This window comes from Narcine bancroftii, chromosome 11, assembly GCF_036971445.1.
Source record: "Narcine bancroftii isolate sNarBan1 chromosome 11, sNarBan1.hap1, whole genome shotgun sequence".
Taxonomy (NCBI): domain Eukaryota; kingdom Metazoa; phylum Chordata; class Chondrichthyes; order Torpediniformes; family Narcinidae; genus Narcine; species Narcine bancroftii.
Genome location: NC_091479.1, coordinates 63548325 through 63574562, shown reverse-complemented (window position 1 = coordinate 63574562; position 26238 = coordinate 63548325). Strand labels below are relative to the sequence as shown.

The 26238-nt window shown below is 41.3% G+C and overlaps 1 protein-coding gene across 5 annotated transcripts in view; it reads left to right on the top strand.

The window, feature by feature from the left end:
- Nucleotides 1–26238, top strand: part of dennd5b (DENN/MADD domain containing 5B) — a 312134-nt gene that overhangs the window by 102387 nt on the left and 183509 nt on the right. For 3 of the 5 annotated variants that reach the window (XM_069903146.1, XM_069903144.1, XM_069903142.1), the window contains exons 2-3: nucleotides 20283–20354; nucleotides 22439–22548. In XM_069903146.1, the coding sequence (XP_069759247.1) occupies nucleotides 20283–20354; nucleotides 22439–22548 (182 nt within the window). The remainder of the gene's footprint in view (nucleotides 1–20282; nucleotides 20355–22438; nucleotides 22549–26238) is intronic. The other 2 variants (XM_069903145.1, XM_069903143.1) reach the window with 1 other exon arrangement.

Below are 26238 nucleotides of genomic sequence, written 5' to 3'. Positions count from 1 at the left end.
ACGGCAACCACCACGTTACAAATCCACTGCTCCCTACTGCAAATTTGTTGAATCCAGAAATGCATCGTCTGACCCTTTGTATTTGCATTCAGTTTACTGGGTGCAGAGTGTCACATCATATGAAATGATGCAGAGAGATTGCTTGTGATGCAGGTCTCCAGTAGGTCAAAGTCATTTCTTCTGTAACTTGATGACTGGTGTTCATAGTGATGGGAATGCATCATGGATCGTAATGACTTAACCTGATAGATGACACTCAGTCAAGATGATCCCATTGCCCCCCACGGAGTTGTAACCTCTACATGGGTTACATTCTAATGCTTTTTGTTGCCTGTACGTTTGGGTGTAATTCACAGCAAGACTCTCCCGTTTGCAATCTGTGGTTTGCTCAGAACCATTGCTTCCTTCTGTTTTTAGCTGTTGTTTATGCTTAACTCTGATGCTGTGGGACCAATATCTTTTACAGGATCATGTAACATCTACTGGATTTTGGTTTCAGATTTATTGTCAGAGACATCACATACAACCCTGAGATTCCTTTTCCTGGGGGCGAGGCACAATTACCACTTATTGATGGTGCAAAAAAACTGCCCTCCACACAGATATGAAAACAAACTGTGCAATAGAGAGAGAAGAAAATCAATAAAATGCACAAGTAAGAGTCCTTAAATGAGTCCCTGGTTGAATTTGATGTTGAGGAGTCTGATGGTGGAGGGGTAGCAGCTGTCTCTGAACCTGGTGTGAGTTTTGTGGCACCCAGACCTCTTTCCTGATGTCAGCAGCGTGGGCTGGGTGGCGTGGGTCTTCGATGATTGCTGCTGCTCCTCTCCGACAGCAGTGCTCCCCGTAGATGTTCTCGATGGTGGGGAGGGTTTTGCCTGTGACGTCCTGGGCTGGGTCCCCTACCTTTTGCAGGGCTTTCTGCTTGGGACTCCTGAGGAAGTAGAGGTGCTGACGTGCTTTCTTCACAATGCCATTAGGTTGTTGGGTTCAGGAAAAGTGGTTACTCCCAATAACTTAAATTTGCTCCCCCTCTGCACAGTGGCTTCACTAGGGTTGGTGTCACACAGTGCAGTAATTCATTGTGACACCCCCCCCAACCCATAGACCTTCTCCCGTACCAGTCCATACAGAATCTTTTGTACTAATGTTACTTGTAAATTGTAATTCCCATATATTTCTGAATGTAACGGCAATAGTAGTGAGATAAACAATGTGCAAAATTAAAATTACACCTTTAAATTACAATGTCATACGCACAGCAGCAATAAAAACAACAGCGTGAGCTTGTACCGTGTGCAGACAAAACCACGTGATTAAAAGCATTGTTGTAATGACCTCCTGAGGAAGTGTAGCAGTTCACACAATGCTTTTACAATGCCAGCGATCTGGGTTCAAATCTGGCATTGGCTGTAAAGAGTCTGTACGTACTCCTCGTGTCTGCCTGAGGTTCCTCCTGGGTGCTCTGGTTTCCTTTCACTTTCCAAAATATATGGGAGTTGTAGGTTAATTGGGGCATTTGGGTAGCACTGGCCCATGGGCCGGAAGGATCTATTACCGTGCTGTATGTATAACTTTTTTTTAAATGTGAAAGGCGGTGAATCCCTATTCAGAGATTTATGTCAATCATTGTGGCTGAGACTGCATCCAGTACTTGGGAAGTCCTGTTTGATGGAGATTCTAGGATTGGTGGCATCTATACATGAGATCTTCAAGCGGATGAATGTCAACGATCCAATCCCAGTATTTGGGAGGTGGGTGGGAATATGGATTTCTGTCCAGGGCCAAGCACCAGATTAATCTCCCAACAAAATCCTAAGCATAATTTGACTGGAGATCTGCCTTGCCAGCAGTCTCACTGCATCATATTACCTAGTCATCATTATGGAGAATCTTGCTGTGCATAAGTTGACTGCAGTGACAACATAGCCTTAAGACTGTAAAGAATCTTGAGCTGCTCTCAATTTCAGAAATGCTGAGGCAACACACACACACACACACACAAACACACACACACACAAAATTTGCTGCTGGAGGATCCCATTGGGCCGGACAGCATCTGTGGAGGGAAATAGAGAATGTGAGGTAGAGAGCGGTGCCCATTAAAGGTCAGAAGCCCCAGCAGGACTGGATGTAGGTGAATGGTGTGGAAGACAAAGGTAAGGGGAGACCTTTTCTCAAGTATCTCATCAGCCATTGACAGTGGTTCAACTTAATAAAACAACAGTCTTTTTTTTCTCTCGGTTCTTTTGTAAAAAGTTTCAAAAAGAGAATATCTTGTAGAAATGAGCTAGTTTTGTAAAGATGTATCACTGAGAATGGATTGAGCTAACTGCCCAGAAACAGGATAACTGGTGCCACGAGGCCGCCAGCAAGATATACTGAATTATGTCATCCTTATCCTGCCCCCGGTGAAGCTGTGAAGTGTGCACGAGTTTACTCAATCAATGTCCTCTTGATAGATCAATGTTCTGAGGAATGTAAAGATGGCAGGGCAGAAGCTGAACTAATAAGCAAAATGTTGATTGTGTGGCTTGGAGGATTATAGACCTCTATTGAGAGTTTCTTTGATGTATTTTTTTTCTCTAAGAGGAAATTGGATGCATCCGAAAAGATCCGAATTCACTTGGGATCTGAAATGAAAGCACCAACTTGGCAGAGTGATTGATGTAATTTAGTAAATTAGCTAGAAATATGGTTCAGATTTAATTTTAATTATGTTTTTCTCCATCTATTTGATCTGTTTCTCTTTTGCCTTCTGGATTCTTTACGCTGGCTGTTGTGCGCGTGGGTCTTGCTGCTGCATCCAATTTGACAATTTGTTTCTTTAACTGCACTCTTATCATCTTTCTTCTTCCTCCTCAATTTCTGCCTCTCTTTCTGATCACTACCTTTGTGGTTGAGATATAATTAAACTTTTGTGGAGTTTCACAATCATTAATATCTGCTTTAGTCAGCAAATGTTGTGAACATTGAGTGCAAGGCTGTAGTTGCTGCACCATTCAGCCAAGTTTTCAATCTCCATCTTGTGTGCCGACTCATTCCCTTCCTTTATACAACCCATTACCGTGGTATTGTTGGCAAATTTGTAGATGGTGTTATTGTTATACCAAGCTACAGAGTTGTATGCTTGTAGAGTGAGAAGAGCAGGGGGTTTTAAGCACACAGCCCTGTGGTACTGATGGAGATTGTGGAGGAGAATATTTTTACTAATCCTCACTGATTGTGGTCTGGATATAATCCAATTACACAGTTGGGTGTTAACTTCCGAGTCTTAGAGTTTGCTAATCAGTTTTGAGGGGATGTTAAATGCCAACTGTAGTCGATAAAGAGCATCCTGATGTATGCATCTTTGCTGTCCAGGTATTCCAGGGCTTTGTGTAAGGCCACTAAGATGACATCCACCGTAGACCTGTTGCTGCGTAAGGCTAACTGGATTGGATCTATGTCACCGGTCAGACAGGAGCTGATATGCTTCACCACCAGCCTCTCAAAACACTTCATCACTGTTGATATGCTACTGGTTGATAGTCATTAAGGCAGGTTACTGCACTCTTCTTGAGCACCAGATTGACCAACATAACCAATGTTTCCAGCTGAGCTCTTCATCGAGGTATGAGTAAAAGACAGGTAGGTGCCAGAATACAATGGTGGGGATGGGGGTGGGGGGGGGGGTTGGTTGAGCAGGGGAAGAGCACAGGGCAAGAGATCATTTGTGGATGTGGGTGAGAGAGCATGAGAAAAAAAAGCTGGGAAGTGATGGGGGGGGGGAGGAGGCTGTAGCTCTGAATGGAGAGGGTGGAGAGCTGGAGGAAAGGAGACGGATGCGGAAGAGAGAGAAACGGGATCAGCCGAAAGAACTTGATGTTAATGCAATCTGTTGGAGAGTGCCCAGACGGAATATTAGATGTTGCTCCTCCATTTTGTGGGTGGCCTTGGTGTGGGTCAGGGACAAAAAAAAAGCCCTTATAATTACGACTTACATGGCACACTAAAGAAAACTTGTGCAGCAGTGGTGAGGTTCTTGAACAAGTACATGGACTTCAAGCGAGACTTAGAAACTACACCAATCCAAAATCTTTTAGTAATGCATAGTATTTGCAAAATTCATAGATTCATAAGAAATCACTAACTTCCTATTTTCTTAATTGTAGATTTTGTAATAACTGGCTTGAAAGCAAATCCCCCATTCTCCTTGTAGATAGCAGCTTCTCCTATGGTCTTGTCTTTGTGAGCCACTTTTTTTCTGTCCTAATCACATTCTTCTTATCCTGTGACCTTGTTTTTCTAGTTATAATCCCACACTCTACAGCAATCTTTGCTCTACCTAGTTCTGCCTTGCAGTCTAAGCACTTCTCTGTTCTAAATAACTCACTGGCTCTTTTAATGCAGACAAATCTGAGGTGTTGCATGTTTGAAGGGCAAACCAAGAAAGGACATGGTAAATGGTAGGGCACTGAATAATGTAGTAGAACAGAGGGATCTAGGAATACAGATACATAATTCTTTGAAAGTGGCATCACAGATGGATAGGGTTGTAAAGAGAGCTTTTGGCACATTGGCCTTCATAAATCAAAGTATTGGGTACAGGAGTTGGGATGTTATGATAAAGTTTTTTTTCCACTAAGGGTAGGTGAGATACAAACCAGAGGACATGAATTAAGGGTGAAAGGGGAAAGGTTTAGGGGGAATATGAGGCGGAACTTCTTTACACAGAAAGTGGAGGGAGTGTGGAACAAGCTTCTAGCTGCAGTGGTGAATGCGGGCTCAATGTTGACATTTAAGAGAAATTTGGACAGGTACATGCATTGAGGGGGGGGGGGATATGGAGGGCTATGGACTGGGTGCAGGTCAGTGGGACTAGGCAAAAAAAAAGGTTTTGCACAGACTAGAAGGGCTGAAGAGGCCTGTTTCTGTGCTGTAATGTTCTATGGTCATTGGATGTTGGCACCATCAGTCCAGATGAAGAAAGGTTTCAGCCCATTAACCCTTTGGAAGATCAGTCATTCTCTTCACCTGTGGCCTGTATCTGATTTTTGGCCTGATGCAAATCACCCTCCCCATCTGTTCCTCCTTTTGCATCAGAGAGTTCTATCGTATCGCTGGAATAAGGAGAACTCCATCAAGGCACTTCATTTTTGACTTTGGATCTTGAGTAAGACTTGCAAGATTTTGGTCCCAAAGTGTCACTCCGTTACTTCAACACTTCACATCACACAACTGCTTTGGTCAGAAACCCAAGGATCAAGCCCTGCTTGAGAATCTTCACCTCAGATGAGGGCCACTTATGGCATCCTTTGCAGTCAGTAGATCCCTGGCGATTATAGCCAGCTTTCCTTAATAAAGAATGGTTTGTGGGTGAAGGACAGTGAAGCCCAACTCAAGTTGGCACATATACCCAGAAAAGAAGAGCTGGAAGAACTAATTACAGCAATAATCGCATTACCAGAAAATAGTGCAAGCTTCTGAAGTAGATCTCATCAAAAAGCAAAGCCAATCAACAGTGCAGAAAGATTTGTGCAAATCTAAGTTGCTTTGGTTGCCTTTGTAGGTCAGCTGAAAAAGAATAACAGATGCAGATCATTCTGTTGAGTATTGTAAGCCTTTCCCTTTGACCCACTTTCTCTGGTCTATTTTGGGAACTTGCTTCATTCACTCCACACTGAAAGGCAACAATCTGGCTGTAGCTATGAAAAGGAACTGATGTTGATCTTTCTTCCTCCAAGATGCAAATGGTCAGCACACACTGTCTGCCTTCCAACAGACGTCAGTGAAGATCAAATCTTTGACAGTTTATTGAAGCTTTCGACTATTGTATTTCTGAAAAATAGAAATCTGTAGTGGTTGTAATTAAGAAGCCATTCTCTTATATTTTTAGCTCTGAAACTGGTCAAGTTCGACCACACAGTCTGAATGGCTCCCTTTTCCCGGTTATGAAGCACCCGAGTGGCAGGTGTGTGGCAAGATCAGCCTGTCCTTTGTGCTCCACAACTGCACATGTCAGATGGTATGAATTAGCCTCTTTCGGTGAGGGAATGGGATGGAGTGGGGACAGGTTGAGAAAAGGCTGCATGGTTCAGGATCATATACCCTTGAGGAGTGTTCTTGGTTCACTGCCTCGACCTGTCCCATCTGCTTCGGTTACACCATCTGCGACTGGGAGCACTGTACAATACTACCTCCACAGAAAATAATACCTCCATGTCTCTCCAGCAATGCATCACTGATGGACCTCAAGTCAACCACACAGTATTCCATTGTAAAACAATCATAGCCCTGCTGTTCCTGACAGCAGTGTCCCATTTATGACCTCAACCCACCAGCACTGTGTCCCTGTTATGCAGGAGTCCTGTAACTATAGAGTAAAAAGACCCAGTGTTATCGTGACAGAGCTATAGTCAACAGTACTGCACCTGTGTAATGTGATGAAGTTGTACCCTTATGTTGTGCAGTAACTGACCTGTACTGATTAAGATCATATCCCAGAATATATGCACCATTACTATATGTTATACACTGACTGACTTCCGTCCGAACATACTGTACCCATGTTACACAAAGACCAATCCATGCCTGTCATGCTGTACCCACTGTTAAACTGTGGCTAACCTGTACCCACCAATCCTGTATCGGAGTGCTATTTGGTGACTGAGCTCTTGATCCGACAAGCCCCATCTCCTCATAGGCCTTGCACTGTAAACTCTACACTTGTTTTACTTTTGGGCTCCCTGCTATACTCGAGTACGAACTGACTTGCCTGAATGGCACGCAGGACAACATTCTTCACCGTATCTCAGTTCACGCGACAATAAGGTGAGAATTGATTTTGACTCCGTGAAAGGAGACAGTTGGAGAGATGGGGGAAGGGTGACAGGAGGAAGAGGGTGGTATTACACAGTTAGAACTTGTCTATGCCAGTACCATACAGTAAGGGGCCAGTACTGTGCCACAGTGTATAAGGACAGACCTATTGTACCCAAGCCCTTTCACTCCAGCATCAGGCTGTGACAGTTCAGGTATACCCCACTTTACAAAGGTAGATCGTTCCTGAGAAGCCATTCGTAAACCAAAAATTCATAGAGTGAAGGCCTATTGACTCCTTTTGGAGGCAATTTTCATAAACGTGATAACCCTTATAATCCCATTATAATTTCTTCATGTAAGCGAATTTTTGTAAAGCGAGTATTCGTAACGCAGGGTTTATTTGTTGTATGGCAACAAAACTGTATCACAGTTTACTCTCTCTAACAATAGCCTTAAACACCAATGATTTACAGGAACAATTCCATTTTCCAACTATTACCTTATTATCTGTGCATCATACAATCCATAATTGTATGGTAATGTGTGGTCTATATTCAAACTGGACTGACGGTCAAAGTAAACTGTACTGTTGTCACACTTAAATGGATTTCCAATTGTGGCACAGATTGCTCTGTCATTTTTAGATCACCTGCACGTAGGAGGGAAGGTACCTCATCATCTGACTGGGCACCCTCCAACCAGATGGCACGAACATTGACTTTTCTGGTTTCCATTAAAACCCTCCCCCCCCCCCCCCCCACCCTGTCACCTTTCCCCCATTGCTCTCTCTCTCCCTTCTTCCAACTGTCTCAGAGTCAAAATCAATTGTCACCTTTTGTTTTCATCAAATCCAATTAAAATCTCTAGGTCTGGACCTCTCCCCTTCCCATCCTTCCCCCTTTCTCTCTGCAGTCTCCTGTCTTTATTCAGATACTTTCCTGTTTTTTTATACTGTACCTTGAAAAATGGTTCAGGCTCGAAACGTCGGTCGCATATCTTTACCTCTTATGGATGCTGCGAGATCAGTTCAGTTCCTCCAGCATTTTTACTACATTCACAGCGCCTGCGGACTTTTGTGATTCACCTCAAGTCTGCGATCAAGGTAAAAGCTATTCAGTAGTTCTTAGAGTTACAAAAGCCTCTATGGGCATGAGGAAGGCAAGCATCATTGGATTGTACACCTCTCAATATTGCACTTTTACATTTGGTCGGGTGAACCTTTCTGAAAGCAGCAAAGCACAAATGCAAGCTCGGTTATTGTTCACGAGTTAATAGTGACATCAGATGCCCCTGTTACACTTTGGAATCTAAATTTTATTTGCAAACGCCTACAATGCCATTTTGATGCTGAATCCAATATTTAAAAAAAAAATAATGCACAAATTGAGGCAGATTATTATCCTACAGGATAGTGAGCAGAGAATGTGACTGAATGTATCATATCTCTCCGAGTGTATCTAATCTTGAGATAAGATTGACAGTGTAGCAAAACCATGTTGGGATGATTTTTTTTGCTGTTGAGAAATATTTATGCTGCCCAATTAACCCAAAACGGCCCAAGAGGCTTTGAACGGTGGGAGCAAACTGGAGCTCCTGGAGAAAACCCACGCAGACACGGGGAGAATGTACAAACTCCTTACAGACAGCATGGGATTCGAACTCGGTCACGATCGCTGGCGCGGTTACAATGTTGCACTCACTGTGCTGCCCTGCAAAAGCATGCAGAAAGATTTGAACTAAATCCCCAGGTGAAGCTGAGCAACAGGAATTTTTCATGGATGAATGGAACCTAATGAGTGGGAAAACATGACTGCACAATGAAAGAGTACAATTTAATAAAGGGAGAACTGAACTTTCTATCATTGTTGATTAAACACTTGTTATCCTGTCTGCAGCAATACTGGAAATCAATGGGCGGACACATGGAAAAGGTAATTCACTCTAAATGTCATGAGTTCATCCCAGTATGCATTATGCCTCAGTCAGCGGAATGTGTGGAATTTGAGATTTCATCATTGAAATGTAATGGAGAAATTATTTGGTAGATTAGTTAGGGAGTTCTCTGGCGTCACTAAGGGGGTACCGGATGACACCATCAGAGGGGATGACACCAAAGTGATTGTCTACAAAATTTTTGTACTGTGCTTCAGCAGAAAAGTATTATTTTTTATAAAAATATCCCTGTAGTTAGTTATAACAACAAAAACATTTTTTCGTAAGCCCATGTTACATGTATCAAGGCTAAAACTCGATGTGAATTTACTTTTTGAACCTTCTACTGCGCTCTAGTCAGAATTGTCATTATTCCCCAATTGCAACGACGCTTCGAATCACATGGTTTCATCTGCACGCACTACAAGCACGCGCTGTTGTTTTCGTTGCTGCTGGTGCGTTTTTTTAATAGTCGCTGCTTTGTCAGATTTTCTGGTGTTTTAGCTACAATATTATGGTCATTAGTATTTGGGAACCGATAGCAATAACCTTCTTGAGAATGAAGTAGTAATTAAAGGAAAAGAAGGAGAAAAATTAAAAAAGGTCCTGCTCAGATGCTAATAATGTTGTAATTCAATGTAGAAAGATTTTACAAAACAATTTTGTTGTTGGTATTCATATAATCTTAAGAAATTACAAATATATTTATCATATATTCTATATTTTTACAACTAGATATATTTTTCAAATATTGCTGATTTGTCTTTTTAAATTTAAAAGTGTACTTTTATTATTTTGCTAGTTGTTTATCTCACTACTGTTGCCATTACATTCAGTGATATACTGGAATTACAAGTAACATTAGTTTTAAAAAAACATTACTAAGGAATCTGTATGATCTGGTACGGGAGGAGGTTCATGGGGGCGGGGCGGGGAAGGTGACACCATGAGTTACCTCACTGGGTGACACCAACTGTAGTGACACCATTGAGGGGGCTGATGGTGAAGAAATTATAAATGAAGAGGAGATGGTGACTTTCCTGTATTGAAATTTAAAAAAAATAGGGAGGGTCCTGAATGCAGGTCTTTAACAAGTTAATTGCTGTGAAAATGGTCCAAGTGATTTGGCACAGATTTAAGGTAAGGGGTGAAAGGTTTTGTGTGGAAATGAGGAAGAATTTATTTCACACAAAATGCCAATCTGCTTCTCTCACACTTGTGTCGTGTCCAGTGAGCAAAGAAGGGTATGAAATAGGATTGGCTAAATAGGTTGGTACAGATGCCATGGGCTGAAGAGCCTGTTTCTCTCTGGTTTGACTCAAGTTCAGTTTTATTGTCACATGTTCCAAGGTGCAGGGAGAAAGTTTGACTCTTATAAAGAATTTTTAACATATGGTCACTGTTGGAAACTCACCAAGTATCAATGTTCAGAGAGGGTTCTCCAAATCAAGTGGATAAATTTCCAGTTTAGTGCTGAAGTTTGGGTGACAAAAAGATTGTACAAGATAGTCAGAAGAATATCCTTGTTTCAAATCTGCCCCCTGCCCTTAGCCCTCTGGGAAAAGGACTTTGACTCTATCCATGCTCTCGTGATTTTTATTGACTTCTGTTACCAATCTTGATCTTAAAATGTGAGAAGGGCTGGTAGGGATTGACAACAGGCTTTATACGTATGGCAGCTATTTGTAAGAATGTGGTTAGCTTAGTGGTTAATGTGACGCCATTATAAGTGCCTGAGACATGGGTTTGAATCCAGCACTAACTATAAGGAGTATGTACGTTCTTGCCATGACTTACTTGGGAGTTACCTGGGTGCTCCAGTGTCCTCCTCCCACCTTCCAAAACAAATGGAGTTGGTGTAATTGGGCAGCTGGTGTTTCATGGGCTTTCTACTCTGTAGTATGGTCTTAAAAAAAAGAGCTGACCACAGCACCCTGAATCTGTGTTGCACTGGTCTGATAAGATTGATTTTACTACACTGAAGCCTGGGCTGCTTCAGATAAGAGATCATAGGTTTTGATTAAATAGATAATGGTAAACTGAGTGTGGGCTGTTCAGTCCAAAAGAAAAATAGCACACTATATCTAGATTGATCCGCTTATCAATGGAGTGCTGGTCTAGTAGAAGCAAATATCACTGCCCTAAATCTATACTGTACTGGTCTGGAAGAAATTATTTATCAGAATAAATCTAGATTATCCCTCAGAATGGACATACAGTGCTCTCCATATTGTTTGGGATAAAGACACTTTTTTTTTCCTTTTCCTGTGCTCCAGAATTTTAAATTGTAATCAAACACTGCACATGTGATTTTAAGTGCAGATTTTATTCAAGGTTAGTTGTATATATTTTGGTTTGATCATGTAGAAATTACAGCACTTTTTATACTTTTCAGGGCACCATAATGTTTGGGACACACCAACAGTGTGTATATTAAAGTAGTCACGTTTAGTACTTGGTTGCATGTAATGACTGCTTGAAATCTGTGATTCATAGACATCAGCAGGTGCTGAGCATCTGCTCTGGTGATGCTCTGCCAGGCCCCAACTGCAACCATCTTCAGCTCCTGCTTGTTTCGAGGGTTTGTCCCCTGAAGTTTTCTCTTCAGCAGATGGAAGGCATGTTCTATTGGATTTAGATCAGGTGACTGACTTGGCCAGTCAAGAATTTTCCCATTTTTAGCTTTGAAAAACTCCTTTGTTGCTTGAGCAGTATGTTTGGGATCATTGTCTTTTTGCTGTAGGGTGAAGCACTGTCCATTGAGTTTGGAGGCATTTGCTTGAACCCGAGCTCATAAGATATTTCTATACATCTCAGAATTAATTTTGCTACTGACATTAGCTGTTATATCATCAAGGAAGATAAGTGTAGAGGAGTCACGTGATGGAGTAGTGGCCGGTAGGGGAACTCCAGCCCTCTCCAGAAAAGTTAAAAAAAAAGGTAGAGAAAAAACAAAGTCACTAACACAGAAACCATAACAAATTGAAAGTGAAAGTGTGGAGAAAATGGCAGCAAAGAAAGAAAAATCAAAAACAATGGGAAGAAAAGAAGAAGGAAGGACGTCGGAGGAGGAAGGTGAAGGCCTTACCAGTACGAGGAGGCCCGCCGTGGAGAGAGAAGCCCGCTCCCTGAGGTCAGTGGAAACCCCGAACTCGGGACTACTCAAATGGCTCACGGAGCCAAACAAAAGTGCACAACCGCGCATGCGCAAGACAAAAATAACACTGACGGGAGGGGGGACCAGCTGAGGAGTAAATCTCCACAGCTGAAACAGACAAGTACAACACAACAGCAAGACTCTCAACAGGAAAACATAGAAAATAACAAGAACAAGAAGGAAGAGAATAAAAATAGGAAATCAAAGAAACAACAGTTGACCAACCCAGAGGAAGAAGACCAACACCAAGACACCTTTAATAAAAATAAGAAGAACAAAAATACCCAACAAAATAAAACAAACAAGCCAACAAGAAAACCAGAAGAGACAGAGGTAAAAGACACAGATCCTGGAGTGGACTCAGAAGAAGAGGAGGAAGAACACAGAGAAATGGAAGATGAAGGGAAGGGCAAGTACATGGATATATTTTAAAGAATATATGGAAACAGTAAAAGAATGGCAGTCACAAGAATTCAGTGAAATAAAAAGAAGAATAAAAAGTACAGAAGAAAAAGTGAATAGATTAGAGATGATCATGTCAGATATAGGAAAAAGAGTAGACAAGGTGGAAGAATGAGAAACAGCCATAGAAATGGAAGTAGATGACTTAAAAAAGAAATTAGAAGAATCTGATAAAAAAGTTAAAGAAACACAGGAACTGTTAGCTCAGAAGATAGATATAATGGAAAATTATAATAGAAGAAACAATATAAAGACAGTGGGCCTTAAGGAAGATGAAAAAGGCAAAAATATGAAAGAATTTATAAAAGAATGGATCCCCAGGATCCTAGGAAGACCAGAATTACAGGAAGAAATGGAAGTAGAAAGGGCACACAGAACATTAGCCCCTAAACCACAACCAAAACAAAAACCAAGATCCATTCTAGTAAAATTCCTGAGATATACGACAAGAGAAAATATATTGGAGAAGGCAATGAAAAAAATAAGAGAAGACAAAAAACCACTGGAATACAAGGGTCAAAGAGTGGGGCAAGAGTAAGCCAAAACAATGGACCTGTGATGGATCTTAACCTATGAAAAAGCATGTGGATCTCCAGCAGAGTTTAGTAGATGGCACTCCTGGCCAGCGTCTGTTCTTTGCAACATAAAATGTTGGTGTGGATGGGATCCTTGAACACAAAGCAGTTTGTTTAAAATAGCTTAAGATAACAAAATAGAAACAGGATTCTAATTTTAAAAATAGTTTTGTACTTTGTGCACTCCACATATCATAAAATTCTGCTGTATGCATCCAGACATGTTCAATTATCCCCTTCTATTGCTTCGATACATCACCACCAGTTATGAGTGAAGTGCTTCTATTTAATTTGCTCATGATCTCACCCTCCCTAATGCTTCCCTTCCTTTAATTGCACAGCCCTGAACCAGAGCCATGATGGCCACACCTGCCTCTGTCTTGATCTGAAAATACTATTCTGAGCCAGCAGTTCATCCATATCCATTGCTCCAACAATGAGTTGTTCCCTGGAGCATCACTTCGTTCAATCAAATTTGAGCTGGTAATGCTTCCATGATGCGGTTGAGATGTTTTACCATGTTGGAAGATACTTCATGTTCAGATGGTTAGGACTGTATCTGGAACGACCTGCCAGAGGACATAATTTTGACATTCAATAGATATTTTAATCGATGGAAAAGGCTTGTAAGGACGTGAATCAGTGCAGGCAAATAGGGTCAACATTCGCATGTTGGGCCGAAGGGCCTGTTTTACGCTGTAGAACTATTATAATTCAGTTTTGTCAACAGGGAGTCAAGAAATGCTAATTTCCTGATTAATGACTGGCACAACTAACTTCTTATTTAATAAATGTTGAATTTCACTCATTAAATATTGTGTGCTATCATTAAAGTCGTCAAAGCCTACGTCAAATTTTCATCTGCTACAAATAGCTTTTTCTCCTTTTCTCTTTGATGTAGTGTACGGAGGCCTTGCTGTTGCCCAGATTAATGAAGCATTTCTGTTGCATTTTCCCTCTTAACTGCTTTGAAGATTGGAAGAAATGTTTCTCACCATGCTGTTTTGAAGGCTTATGGTATTATGGGATTATAGCGCCCAATCATTTCAGAACTAATTAAATTATAGTGGGTTTGCCGTTGGCTTATCTGCTGCAACAACCCCAGCTTTTGGCATGTTTGGGATTTGAATATTTCCCTCTCAATCTTCTGTCCGATATTACTGCCATGGTAATCCAGCTCGTAGATTGCAGGCAAAACTAATTTTTTCAAAAAAAGTGTGGTACTGGACATGACCAGAGCCTGACGCCGCATCGTGTTTGACCTTGGGTTTAGAAGGTTGAGGGTGTTTAAAGCGATGAAAGGATTCTCAGACTTGTGCAAAGGATCTGTATCCTGTGGTGAAGGATTTCTAAACAAGGACAAAAGACAAAGTCTTGCCGTTCCGCATAGATTAAGGCTATATATAGGTGGCTCTTTCAAAAGAGTTTTCCAGTTTATCCCATTCTCCCGTGTGACTTTCTGAAAATTTAAAAGGCAGTCCTTTACTTGAATGGCAAGAGAGCCTCATACATGGTGCAGTGGGCACAGCAGTGCACCCACCTGACCTGCTCCCCAGAACCTGCCCAGACCAAGTTGCACTGTGATACGATTTTATTTTCCAGCTGACAAAATTGAAGTTTACGACTTTTTTTACTGGGGTTCCACTGTTTATTCCATTCAGCACTTTGGCATGGGTTACTTTACACCTGGATCACCAATCCCCCCCACTGACATCTCCCACCCTGTCCTCATCATATTGGTTATCTCAGACTTGATGAAAGGTTCCAACCCAAACCCACAACCATTCCTTTTCTCCTGCTGATGCTGCTTGTCTCATTGAGCTCTGCTGACAGATTGGTTTTGTCTTTGTTCATTTAAATACATGTTTGAAATCTTTTGAAACATGTTTCTTAAAGCTCTCAAAGTCACAGAGAAAAGAACAGTTTTCATTTGAAGATTATACACATTGAAGTCGTTCTGGCACAGAGCCACAGAACACTCCAGCAGAGGATCAGGACTTTCAGTCCATCTACTCTCTTATTCTGCCCAATCCCATTGACCTACACCTGGATCAGATCCCTCCATACTCCTCCCATCGATGTACCTGTCCAAATTTTTCTTAAATGTCAAGATCAGGCCTGCATTCATCACTTTAGCTGGCTGATCATTCCACATTTTTGCATGAAGAAGATCCTCGAATGGTCCCTTCAAACATTTCACCTTTTACCTCTAGTTCTTGTCTCACCCAATCTCATGGGGGGGGAGGGGGGGGGGAGCCTACTATCTATACCCCTTATAATCTTGCACACCTCATCAAATCTCTGTAACATGAGAGCATAACGTGAGAAAATGTCCCCTCCTGCAAAACCAAACGTATATCTGGAACAAATTGATTGCCATTCTACTGCTGATATTCGCTTGTGGGTTCAGTGAGGCTCTTCTAATGAAGCCGGTGGTTTTCGGGGGCTGGGGGGAGGAAGAACTACTGTTCAAAGGATGCAGTTGCACAATGCTTCATAATATTTCAAAGGTTTTTAAAAAAATTTATGAGTGTAAACTAGTGAAACTTGTACTTTTTTCTGAGTGACCCCAAATAATAAATCTCATCAAACCAAGCTGATTCCAGGGGTCGAAGAGACGTCACGGGAGTTGGAAGTAGCAGGGAGTTAGAAATAACAAAATCAGTGGGTGAATTTTGAATTGATTTCCTTCTAGATGGAATTTCTTAATGGAAAAGTGATGGGATGTATAAACAAATTTAATTCCTGCAAAATGATAGTGTTTTTTTTAAAAAAAAAAGGCTTCCAAAAATAATCAGGCTGATGATGTAAGAAAAGGCTGTGCTGGGAATACTCAGGAGGTCAGCATTTATAGTGGAGAAACAGAATCAACATTTTTGTCAGTGGTGTTAATGTTAAACGTATGTGCCCAGTTTTCCCAACTGACCTCTCAAGGCCTGTGAATCTACACTTGTTTCTCTAAGTCAAATGCACCAGGGAACATGAACATTTGGATGAAAGCTCATCGACCTGACCTATTATCTCTTTCCTTTTTAAAATATTTTTATTGATTTTAATAAAGAACTTATGCAAACAAAAAAGGATACAATTCAATAAGATGGTATGGATGGTTACATAAACTAAATAAGATTCTGTATATCATTAACATACATAAATTGTAAATCATATTCTAAATAGTATATACTTTCTTTAAGAAAAAAAAGGAAAGAAGAAAATAGTAGAGGGGAAAAACTCAAACCCCTTACCTCACTGCGTTGCCAGATGACTGGTATTAAAAGAAAAAACAAAGGTAAAGAAAAAATTAATATAAAGAACGTGGAAAAGATAGGAGTCAGACAATTAATTACATTGGGGTAAAATTATAAAGTAATCATAAATGATCCCCATAATGTCTGGAATCTTGTATCTGAATTATTAATTGAATAACACATCTTTTCCATGTTCAAACAAGACACGCAACAAGTGATCATGTGTAGGTGGGGGAGCATCCGTCCATTGAAGTAAAATTGCTCGCCTTGCCAAAAAAAGAGGTAAAAAAGATAGCATGACTCTGAACCAGAGACAAAGAAGGATCACTCCTTCCCATTGTGCCGAAGAGGGCCAGCAAAGGATCTATGTTGAAAATTTTTAGACAAAGTATGGAAAACCTCGCTCCAGTATTTTTCTAGACTGGGACAAGTCCAGAACATATGAATTAATGATACTTCTCTCTTACACTTGTCACACCAGGGGATCATATCGGAATAAAAGTGAGACTATTTTACCTTAGACATATATGTTCTATGTACCACTTTGAATTGTCGAGCACATAATGAAGAGCTATGAACCAACTTAAGAATTGTGTCCCAGTCCATATCCAATACAGTCAAATTTAAATCCTGTTCCCAAGCATTTTTGATTTTAATTAATGGTCTAATTTAAACATAACAATTTCTCATAAATAATAGATATTAAACCTTTACCAGAAGGTAAACTAAAAGACTTATCTACAAAATTTGATTCAGACTCTCTTGGGCAATGAGAAACTTGTGATTGAAGAACACACCAGACTTGCAAATATCTTAAGAATTGAGATTTGGGCAGGTTAAATTTAGCAGTTATCTGCAAAATATCATTCAATGAACAGATCCTTAAAGCTTTGAATACCCTCTCTATAGCATCTCTGAAAAATATTGTCATGTAAAGAGGGTTTGAAAAAAAAGAGATTGGATAGATAGGGCTTGAGAGAGAAAAATAATGAAATGCAAAATGTGTTCTAAACTGTGCCCAAATTCTCAGAATATTTAACAATTAAATAATTTATTAACTAGTTGAGAATGGAAGTGAAGAGCCCAGAAGCGCTGAATTGGAACAATTTTGGAGGTGGAATTCAACTCCATTGATATCCATAATGGGGGGTCAGAATGATTATGAAAGAACGACCAATACACAAGATCGTATAGTGACTGTCCAATAGAATCTAAAGTTAGGTAGAGCCATTCCTCCATCTTTCTTAGATCACTGAAGAAGAACTTTAGTAAGGTGAGGATGCTGCAATATTGCCGAGTCGTCAGTCAAAAAACTATTTAGGAACAAATATTGGAACAGATTGAAAAAGATATAAACATTTAGGCAAACTATTCATTTTCATAGTATTTTTACGGTCCACTAGAATTGTAGACGAAGTTGACTATGAAGTCAGGAAAAGTTTCACTTGTTTAAGTAAGTTAATTCTCCTTAAAAAGATGGTTATGATTGTTTGTAATATCAAGGTAGGTAATTTTTTAACACCACACCGCACACTGCTACAAAAAAATTCAATGGAAGAAGTTCACTTTTATCCACATTCAGTTTTTAACCTGGGAATTGACTAAACTGTGATAGTGATAACATCATATGGGGGAGGGAGGTGGCTGGATCTGAAATGTAAAGTAGCAGATCATCTGTATCGAGAGAGACCTTATGTTCAATCCCTTTCCGTCACATCCCCAAGATGTCTTGCCCTCACGAAATACAATTGCCGATGGTTCAATCGCCAGATCAAATGATAAAGGGTGTAGCGGGCATGCTTGATCTCTTTTCAAAGATTCAGCCTGACTTATTGGGGAGAGTGTAGTGTGTATTGTGGAGGTCACCTCACTTGCCAATCAAGGGTGGCATCTGTCCACAGGTGAGGCTGATGCACGGTTGGTCCTCGCAGGTCACGTGGATGGGTCTTCCATTGAAAAAGCTGAGCATATGTACTCTCTGCCTTCTCTCTTTGTTTCCTGCTGCATGGAGACCATCACTTATCTCCAGGCTACAGGCCACGGGCAGCTCCGGAGGGCCAAATGCAATGGGCCTGTCCCAGATCCTGAGCTGTGCACAATGCTAGAGACCAGGTTCATTTGATACGCTTGTTAGTTGTAATTAATTTACTATTTGTTAGTGTGCTGTGCCAGCTAGAGATAGAGAGAGTTGATGGTGTTGTATATTTTACCTTCACGTTCCCAATCGGGAGTTGAGAACGTTTAGCAGTGATTTATGTAGTTATTTGTGTCATTACTGCTGTGTATGTGTTTGTTGGTTGTGACCATTGCTGAATGCCAGGCTGTGAGCCACTGGCATACCCAGAGGGCCGACTCAATAGGCCCATCCTGGATCCCGAGCAGCAGTGACAGTGGAGATCAGGTTCATGTATATGTACTCGTCAGTTATGCAGTACACTATGACTGTGGGTGCTGGGTGCTGAAAAAGTTAAACCAATGGTTCTCAACTTTTTTCTTTCCACTTACATACCACTTAAGTAATCCCAATGCCATAGGTGCCCTGTGATTATTAAGGGATTGCTTAAGGTGGGATGTGGGTGGGAAGGGAAGGTTGAGAACCACTGCTCTAGACCCAACTGTTACTGAGATATTTTGCTTGAGAAAAATTGTTATTGGCCCAGTTCTGAAACCGTGCAGATAACAAGTCAATTAGGGACGATTAAAACAGTGGTTTTCAAACTTTTTCTTTCCATCCACATACCGCCTTAAGCAAACCCTTACTAATCACAGAGCACCTATAGCATAGGGAGTACTTAAAGTGGCATGTGAATGGAAAGAAAAAGGTTGAGAACCACTGAGTTAAACCCTCGTTTCTCGGTATACCGTGCCTGAGGGTGGTGGGTGCTGAAGAAATTAAACCCTCGTTTCTCGGTATACTGTGCTTGAGGGTGGTGGGTGCTGAAGAAATTAAACCCTCGTTTCTCGGTATACTGTGCCTGACTGCTGTGTACATTAGTCTGTGTGAGTGTGTGTTCCTTTATGAATTCCCCTCTGCATAAATAAAGCTCACTGATTGTTGATAACGCGTCCAACCTTGATTCTCTTTGAACTCAGAACCATTGCTGAACCCAACAGAGAGCCAGCAGGTTCTGTTTTTATTTCAGATTTGAACCTGCACTTTTACTTTCAGAAGCCTGCTGATGTAAAGTTTTGGTAGTTGTAATTGGGAATTTATGTTACGAAGGCAAGAAATAATTTAATCATGCTTGCACAAATCCGAATCAAGCCCCTCAAGAGCTATTCAGGTGAGATCTATTGAAAATTACAATTCTTAGTGGCCAATTACATCCTAGATGGTGACTTAATCTTGGCCCCAATGCTATTGTTTTGAGGAGACTGGAATAATGTACTTTTAATACTTGGATTGAAAATCCTTGGATGTCCAGTTGGACATTTGGGAGCTACCCAGCCGAAAAGGAGAGATGCAGTTTGCCTTTAGTCGGCACACCGAGGTGGCGATACATCAAGTGGGTCAGCATCACCAATGGCAACACAGCAGTGGTGGCATTGGGGCAAGTGTGCACTTTAAAGCCCTTTCATTATAAAAGGAAGGCATTTTCTAGTTTTCTAGTTTGTTTCTCTAGCCAAATGGTGCTGTGTAACAGGAGCCTTCGCAATCAATTTGACTTAAAATGCATTCTCCCACTGAGTTGATTGGGAGAAGTGTGTTCCAGAAGCTGAAATGTGCTTTCTGGCACCAATGTCAAGGGATCAGAAGGTTGTAAATTAAAAGTTTACATTTTCCCTCCCCATTCCCACCTTCAGATGACATGGGAAAATAAAATGATGGTAATTCCTCGTCTGTGAATTGGTTGTGATGTAGTCTTACAATGGGGCTGAATGCTTCTGGGTAAGTAAGGGAATGACTAGGAATTCTTTCATTCAGGGAGCCACAGATATAATGATGGCACAAGTGGACATTGCAGTGGTCTTGCTTTGCATTATGCTCTTGTTCAAAGCTTTAGATGTCCCAACAGACGTAATGTCTGAACCACATTTTGAGACCTGATTTTATTTTGAATTTACCCTGACGAACGATTTTGTCTCCTTATTTGTATTGTATAGCGCTATGCCAGTGGGTAGAAGCAGAACGGTATGGCAGGAGCCGAGAAAGTCCGTGTCCAAACAAAGCCTCAGGTAAAGAGTGGAAAAACAGCTGGGTGTCTCAGCTTTCTATTTCCTTTCCAAATAAATCTCCCTCTACCTCTCCAAATTTGGGGGATTCTGCTGGAATCCTTCCTGCTACGTCGTTCCGAGTTGAACGGGGATTACCACGACGCAGCTCCTGCAGTTAATTGGCAGATCTATCTCTTGGCATCTGTAATCGCACCTCCTTCTGCACTAGCGTAGAGCTCTGTCATCCTTTTTGCTTTATGGCAATAGACTATTCTTGTCGCTTAAAGACTTGGTGCTTTAGTGGACATTTGCTGTCTCACTTGGTGGTGGTGTTGGTGATGGGACTCTTTACACTTTCCTTACCTGTATTCTCCCTGGTTGTCTGTTCGAATCAACTGACGCTAAAGCATCAATGACATCTTATGTAGATTTACTTGGAGTGTTAACTTCATTCAAAGTCGGACAATAACCGATGTTTGCACCCCCGCTGCAGAGTGGATTGCCAACTCCACACGCAAATTAGACTACATCTGTTGAGAATTGATTGCAGTCCTTAATATTCACAGAGGTTTTGAACTGAGTGAGAAAAGAAATCTCAGGGTTGTATGCAATATACTCTGACAATAAATTTGAAATCTGTAATCTAATCTGAATCGAAAGTGGAAAAAATTCTTACCCAGAGTACTGAAAACATGAGGGGGATCTGAGAAGCAGGTTTTCCCACACAGAGGATGGAGGTTATATGGAACAAGCTGCCAGAGGAAGTAGTTGAGGCAGGTATGGTTATAACCTTTCAAAGAGACAGGTATGTGATTAGGAAATATTTTAAGGGATATGGGCCAAATGGAACAGCTAAGGAAGACACTTTGGTCAGTGTGGAGATGTTGAGCTGAATGGCCTTGTTCTGAGGTGTAAAACTCGATGACATACAGCTGGTCCTGCAGCATCTGTGGAGAGGCAGAGATAACTGTTTCTCCTTCCACAGATGCTGCCCAACCAGCTGTGTGTTTTCTGATTTTTATTTCAAATTTCCAACATCTACAGATCTTTGATTGAAAGATTCTTTCATATGCGCAGATGTGTTTGTGATGAACATTTTGTTCACTTCCTAATGACTGACATCTACAACCAGTCAGGTCCTTCCACCCCCATCACGTCATCATGTTGTATAACCTTTCTCGGTGATCATCTTCCTGCTCTGATGCCATCATCTTGCACCCTGATACTCTTTCCAAATGGTAGCCACCCATTTCAGTTCCCTGTCCAATTCCCTTGCTGACATGTCTGTCAATGGTCTCATGCACTGCCAGACTGAGGCCACCCGCAATATTAGAGGAACAGCACCTCATATTCTGTCTGGGCACCCTCCACCCAGTTTCTCTGTTAACAACCACCCCACCTTCCCCCATCACCTCTACCCCAGCTCTCTCTCTCTCTTCGCTTTTCCCTCCGTCTCCTTTCACAGAGCCAAAATCAATTCTCACCTCTCCTCTTATCAATTCCATTGAACACCTATTGTTGGCCTGGACTCCTGCCCCTGCCAGTCTTCAGTCTTCATTCTGATGCCTTCCAGTTCTTGGCTTATTCTTTGAAGAAGGGCTCAAGCCCAAAATGACGGTCACAGATCTTTACTCCTAAGGACGCTGCGAGAGCGGCTGAGCTCCTCCAGCATTTCTGTGTTTTTAGTTTGCAGACCATTTCACCCCATTTTTTTATAAACAATGTTGAGACTTGATCAGAGCTCCAGTCCCATGTGCCTGGAAGTTAGCTAACCTCCCACTCCATGAGCACACTAGTGTGGGGGGACTACACTAGAAATATTGTTGAATGTCCCAAACTGTGCTACACCATCTCGCCCCGAGCAATGTGGTCTGTGCTCAAAAACTGGGGCCCACAAGTCAGTTAGCTAGTTGGCCCATCAACTAGTTAATACTTAGTTCTGTGAAGAGTTGAAGTGGAGGAACTTTGAAGCAAAATGTTTCTCAACGGTTTTACAATGTGCTTTCCCACAGAGGTGAGTTGGTGATATCTTCATTGGAACTCTCCAGTGCATAAGCCATTGACTGGTGATTGCAGCATAATTTACTGTCTCTTTCACTTTGTAGGGGAAAACTTCGATCAGAGTCCACTCAGACGGACCTTCAAGTCTAGAGTGTTAGCCCATTATCCTCAAAATGTGGAGTACAACCCTTTCGATCAAGATGCTGTCAATATGGTGAGTGATGAATTTTAGTTTCTTTTTTAAAAAAAAATATTCATTACCCCTGTACAATGAATCCAAGGCTACATAATAAGCATAGATTTGACTGAGGTTCTATTAGTCATATTTTAAGTCAGCTAATTTCTTTTCTCTCGTTTGTGTAGTACTGATTCTTTCAAGTTAGTTTGCTTGATCAATCTTTATCCTGCGACCATTAACTGAATTAGATTATCCAAAAATTGATTTCATTGTGGGATTCGGTCCCGGCATGCAGCAGTGACCATGGATCATCCTGAGATTGCAAAAGAGCTGTGGAGATGAGGGCATGTGGTTTTTTTGTTGATGACCAGCTAGACAAGTGACATTTCGCTGCTCCATGCGTATTGTGGAGAGCCAGTTTGGGAAAGCAATGTGCCTTAGATCCTTGAACATCTACCTAAGTCTCTCTTGTTTTCTTCTCCCAGTTCAAAAGCCTTATTTTTGGTCAGAATGTCCAGGTGTGATACAGCTGATTGTGAACGGAATCTAGAATTGAATCCAGGGTTTAATGGTTAGCGCAACACTATTACAGCGCCAGTGACCCCAGTTCAAATCTGGCGCTATCTGTAACAAGTTTGTCTATTCTCCCCATGACCCATGTGGGTTTCCCCTGAGCGCTCTGATGTCCTCTCACCCTCCAAAAACGTGAGGGGTTTGTATATTAATTGGTGCATTTGGGCAGCAAGGCCTCGTGGGCTGGAAGGGCTTGTTACCATGTTGCAACTCTAAATAAACTACTTGCTATTTTGGGGTAAATTTCCCTGTAGGTTGGAGTTTATAAGGCCTAGTTCTCAGCAACGATAAACCAATAGGAAATCATTCTAATTTCCTTCTCTGACTATGCATGCGATGGGAATTAGTCGCCAATGTAGGGGCAGCAACAAGTTTTAATTTGTCTTTCATTTACAAACTCAAGGTCAGCAATATGTTTGACATAGTTTGACCAATTTCCCAGATGCGCTTCAACTTGCATTGTTGCTCAGCATCTTCTGTTTCAAAGTAAATGTTTGAAATTATTTGTGATGTCACCAACTGGCTTTTATTGCCCTGCAGGTGTAAGTAAATAGCTGTTGATATTTTCACTCTTCTCAGTTTATTTGGTGATGGTTCTCCAAGGAAATATCCATATGGCCATGAAGTTTGCAACATTAAGTCTTTTGTTCTTATTAAGACTCATTTGTATCAGCAATAACAAGCGCTTGTTGGGCCATGACATTCAAATGATTGATATCACCACCCACCGAGCGAGAGGGAATCATACAGTGTGGTTGAGATGCTCACAAGGCAATGAATTTGCATGTTCAGCCACGATGGTTCTTTACCCCGTCATGTTGATCAGCTCTTTTGATGGGAAAAAGCCAAAGGTGCTAAAAGCACTCGGCAGCGTTTGCAGAAAGATCATCAACCTGAATCTAACTTCTTCCGCGGGTGACGGCTGACCTGCTGGGTGCTTCCAGCAGTGTCTCCTTTTGCTCCAGTCGTCCTTTGGAGAGCTATGCCCATGTGAAACTCGTGTCCGTTTGGAAGTGATGCTGCTCACGTGACACTTCCTCCTCAGTGGTGAGGAGGGTTGCGCTGCCTGGATCACCTCGATAAGTAATAGCAGAAGACAAATGTAGATTGTGCACAAGAGGCAGAATTTTGTGGCACTTCAGTCTGTTAGGCCACCAGTCACCTGCGGTGAATGGAAATATCCTGTACAGAAGCAGGCTCGTGACGTGGCTGTGCATCCCACTGCTGGATTGCTTCTGTGTGTTGAAGGGAACCTGTAAAATTAAGACTATGAAAATATTGAAATGGAGCAGACCTATACTGTGCTCTTTTTAGACCATGAGGGAATGTTGTTTTTTGAAAATAAAAATCAGCTGCCACACTACCCTGTCTCCTCTGTGATAAATTTCCAAAATGGTAATTACTTCTCTCCAACTCCGAAAATAGTAATTATTTTTTTCAAGCCAGATAATGAGGGAAGCAGAGAATGAAATCATCATTAAGAAGTCCTTCTGACCTCTGTGTAAAATAGTTTGGGGATTTGTCAAGCCACTTCGGGATACGAGATGATTTTTGTAGATGTTTACTTCAAAAGACTTTCCACTTGTTGCTCCTGCTCCAAAACTAATATGGGGGACATTTCCTGTATGTTCTCTCTTTTTTTTAAATTTTTTTTTATTTTTCACACCATAAATCACATTAGCCATTATATACACTATTTCTTTTCCACACATATACAGTGACTTTTTCTCCCCCCCCCCCTTTCCTCCCAAACCACCCCCTCACCCCCCCCCCCTCTCATCCATTTTAGGTATACAATCTAGGTTGCATTAAGCCAGTCAGACAATGTTGTCATTCAACAAAATTACACCAGAAATTCTACTGAGTCCATTCTTTTCTTTCCTTCTCCTTCCATCAACTTAGGTAAAATTTGTCCCCAGTAGGTTTTCGCTATTGTATTTAATGTAAGGCTCCTATACTTGTTCGAATATTTCAATATTATTTCTTAACCTATATGTTATTTTTTCTAATGGAATACATTTATTCATTTAAATTTAGTAGTTTCTTCCTTTTAATTTGGTTATGTATTCCATTAATATTTAAAGACATATAGTTCAGCGTAGCCCTTTTATATTTTGTTTATCTTCTCTTTCCGTTTTTCCATCATTACCTTTCCTCCTTTTCCATTTCTGTTTTCTTATTTTCAACTCTTTATAAGACAAGATAGAAATAGGAGAATAAGGAAAATGCTGGATGTTGTAGGAATGTTGTCTTATTTATCCCCAATCTCCCCTTCACCTCCTGAGTTGTCCTTTATCCCTTGTCGGACAACCACATCTCCCCTCTCCATTTGGATTTGCGAATCCACTCGCAAGCGTCAACTGATTTTGCAGTGACCGCTATTTCCCCCCACCCCGCCTCCCCCAGAAAAGATTTCACTTTTCATATGTCACAAAGGTCACTCTTTTAATTCCCTCCTTATTCTCTCTATTCCATTACCTTCCCTTATTAATTCTTGTCTATACTATCTATATTTTCCTCTAAGTACAGATACATTCATGTATGCTCATTGTCTCTATTCACTCTTATACCTCTTTACCCGCATACATATCAATCGTGATCATTTTTACTCTCATTACTCCTGTATGTTCTCTCAATGGTGAATGTCACTTTGATACCTTTTACAGACAAGTCATGCAAACAAAATGGATCATTAACTGATATTGGTTCATTGAAGTTAAACAAGACTCTCCCATTGGAGAAATAACACTTCCATTTTGGCAGTCTCCAACTACACGGCGTCGACCTCCAAATTCCATTAACCCCCTTCCATGGTCTCTGTCATTCCCGATCTCCATCTCCTCCAGCTCCCAACCCCATTCCCTTCCTTCTCCTGACAAGGAGCTTCCCTCCTTCCCTCCTCCCCACCCCCACCTTCCTCCTCCCACTTTTTCATTCTGGCATTGATCTGTTTTTGTAGATTCCCAACAAAGAGCTCAGGCCCGAAACATCAACGGCCTTCAACTTCCTCTCTATGCTGTGTGACCTGCTGAGTCGTTTCTCTCCCCCCCCCCCCCTCCCCCACTTCACTTTTGTGTATTGGCTTAAACCACGGAAGATTCAATCAGGGAGAATTCAAGGTTGTTCTCAGGAGGGGCAGGTTATCTGTGCTTT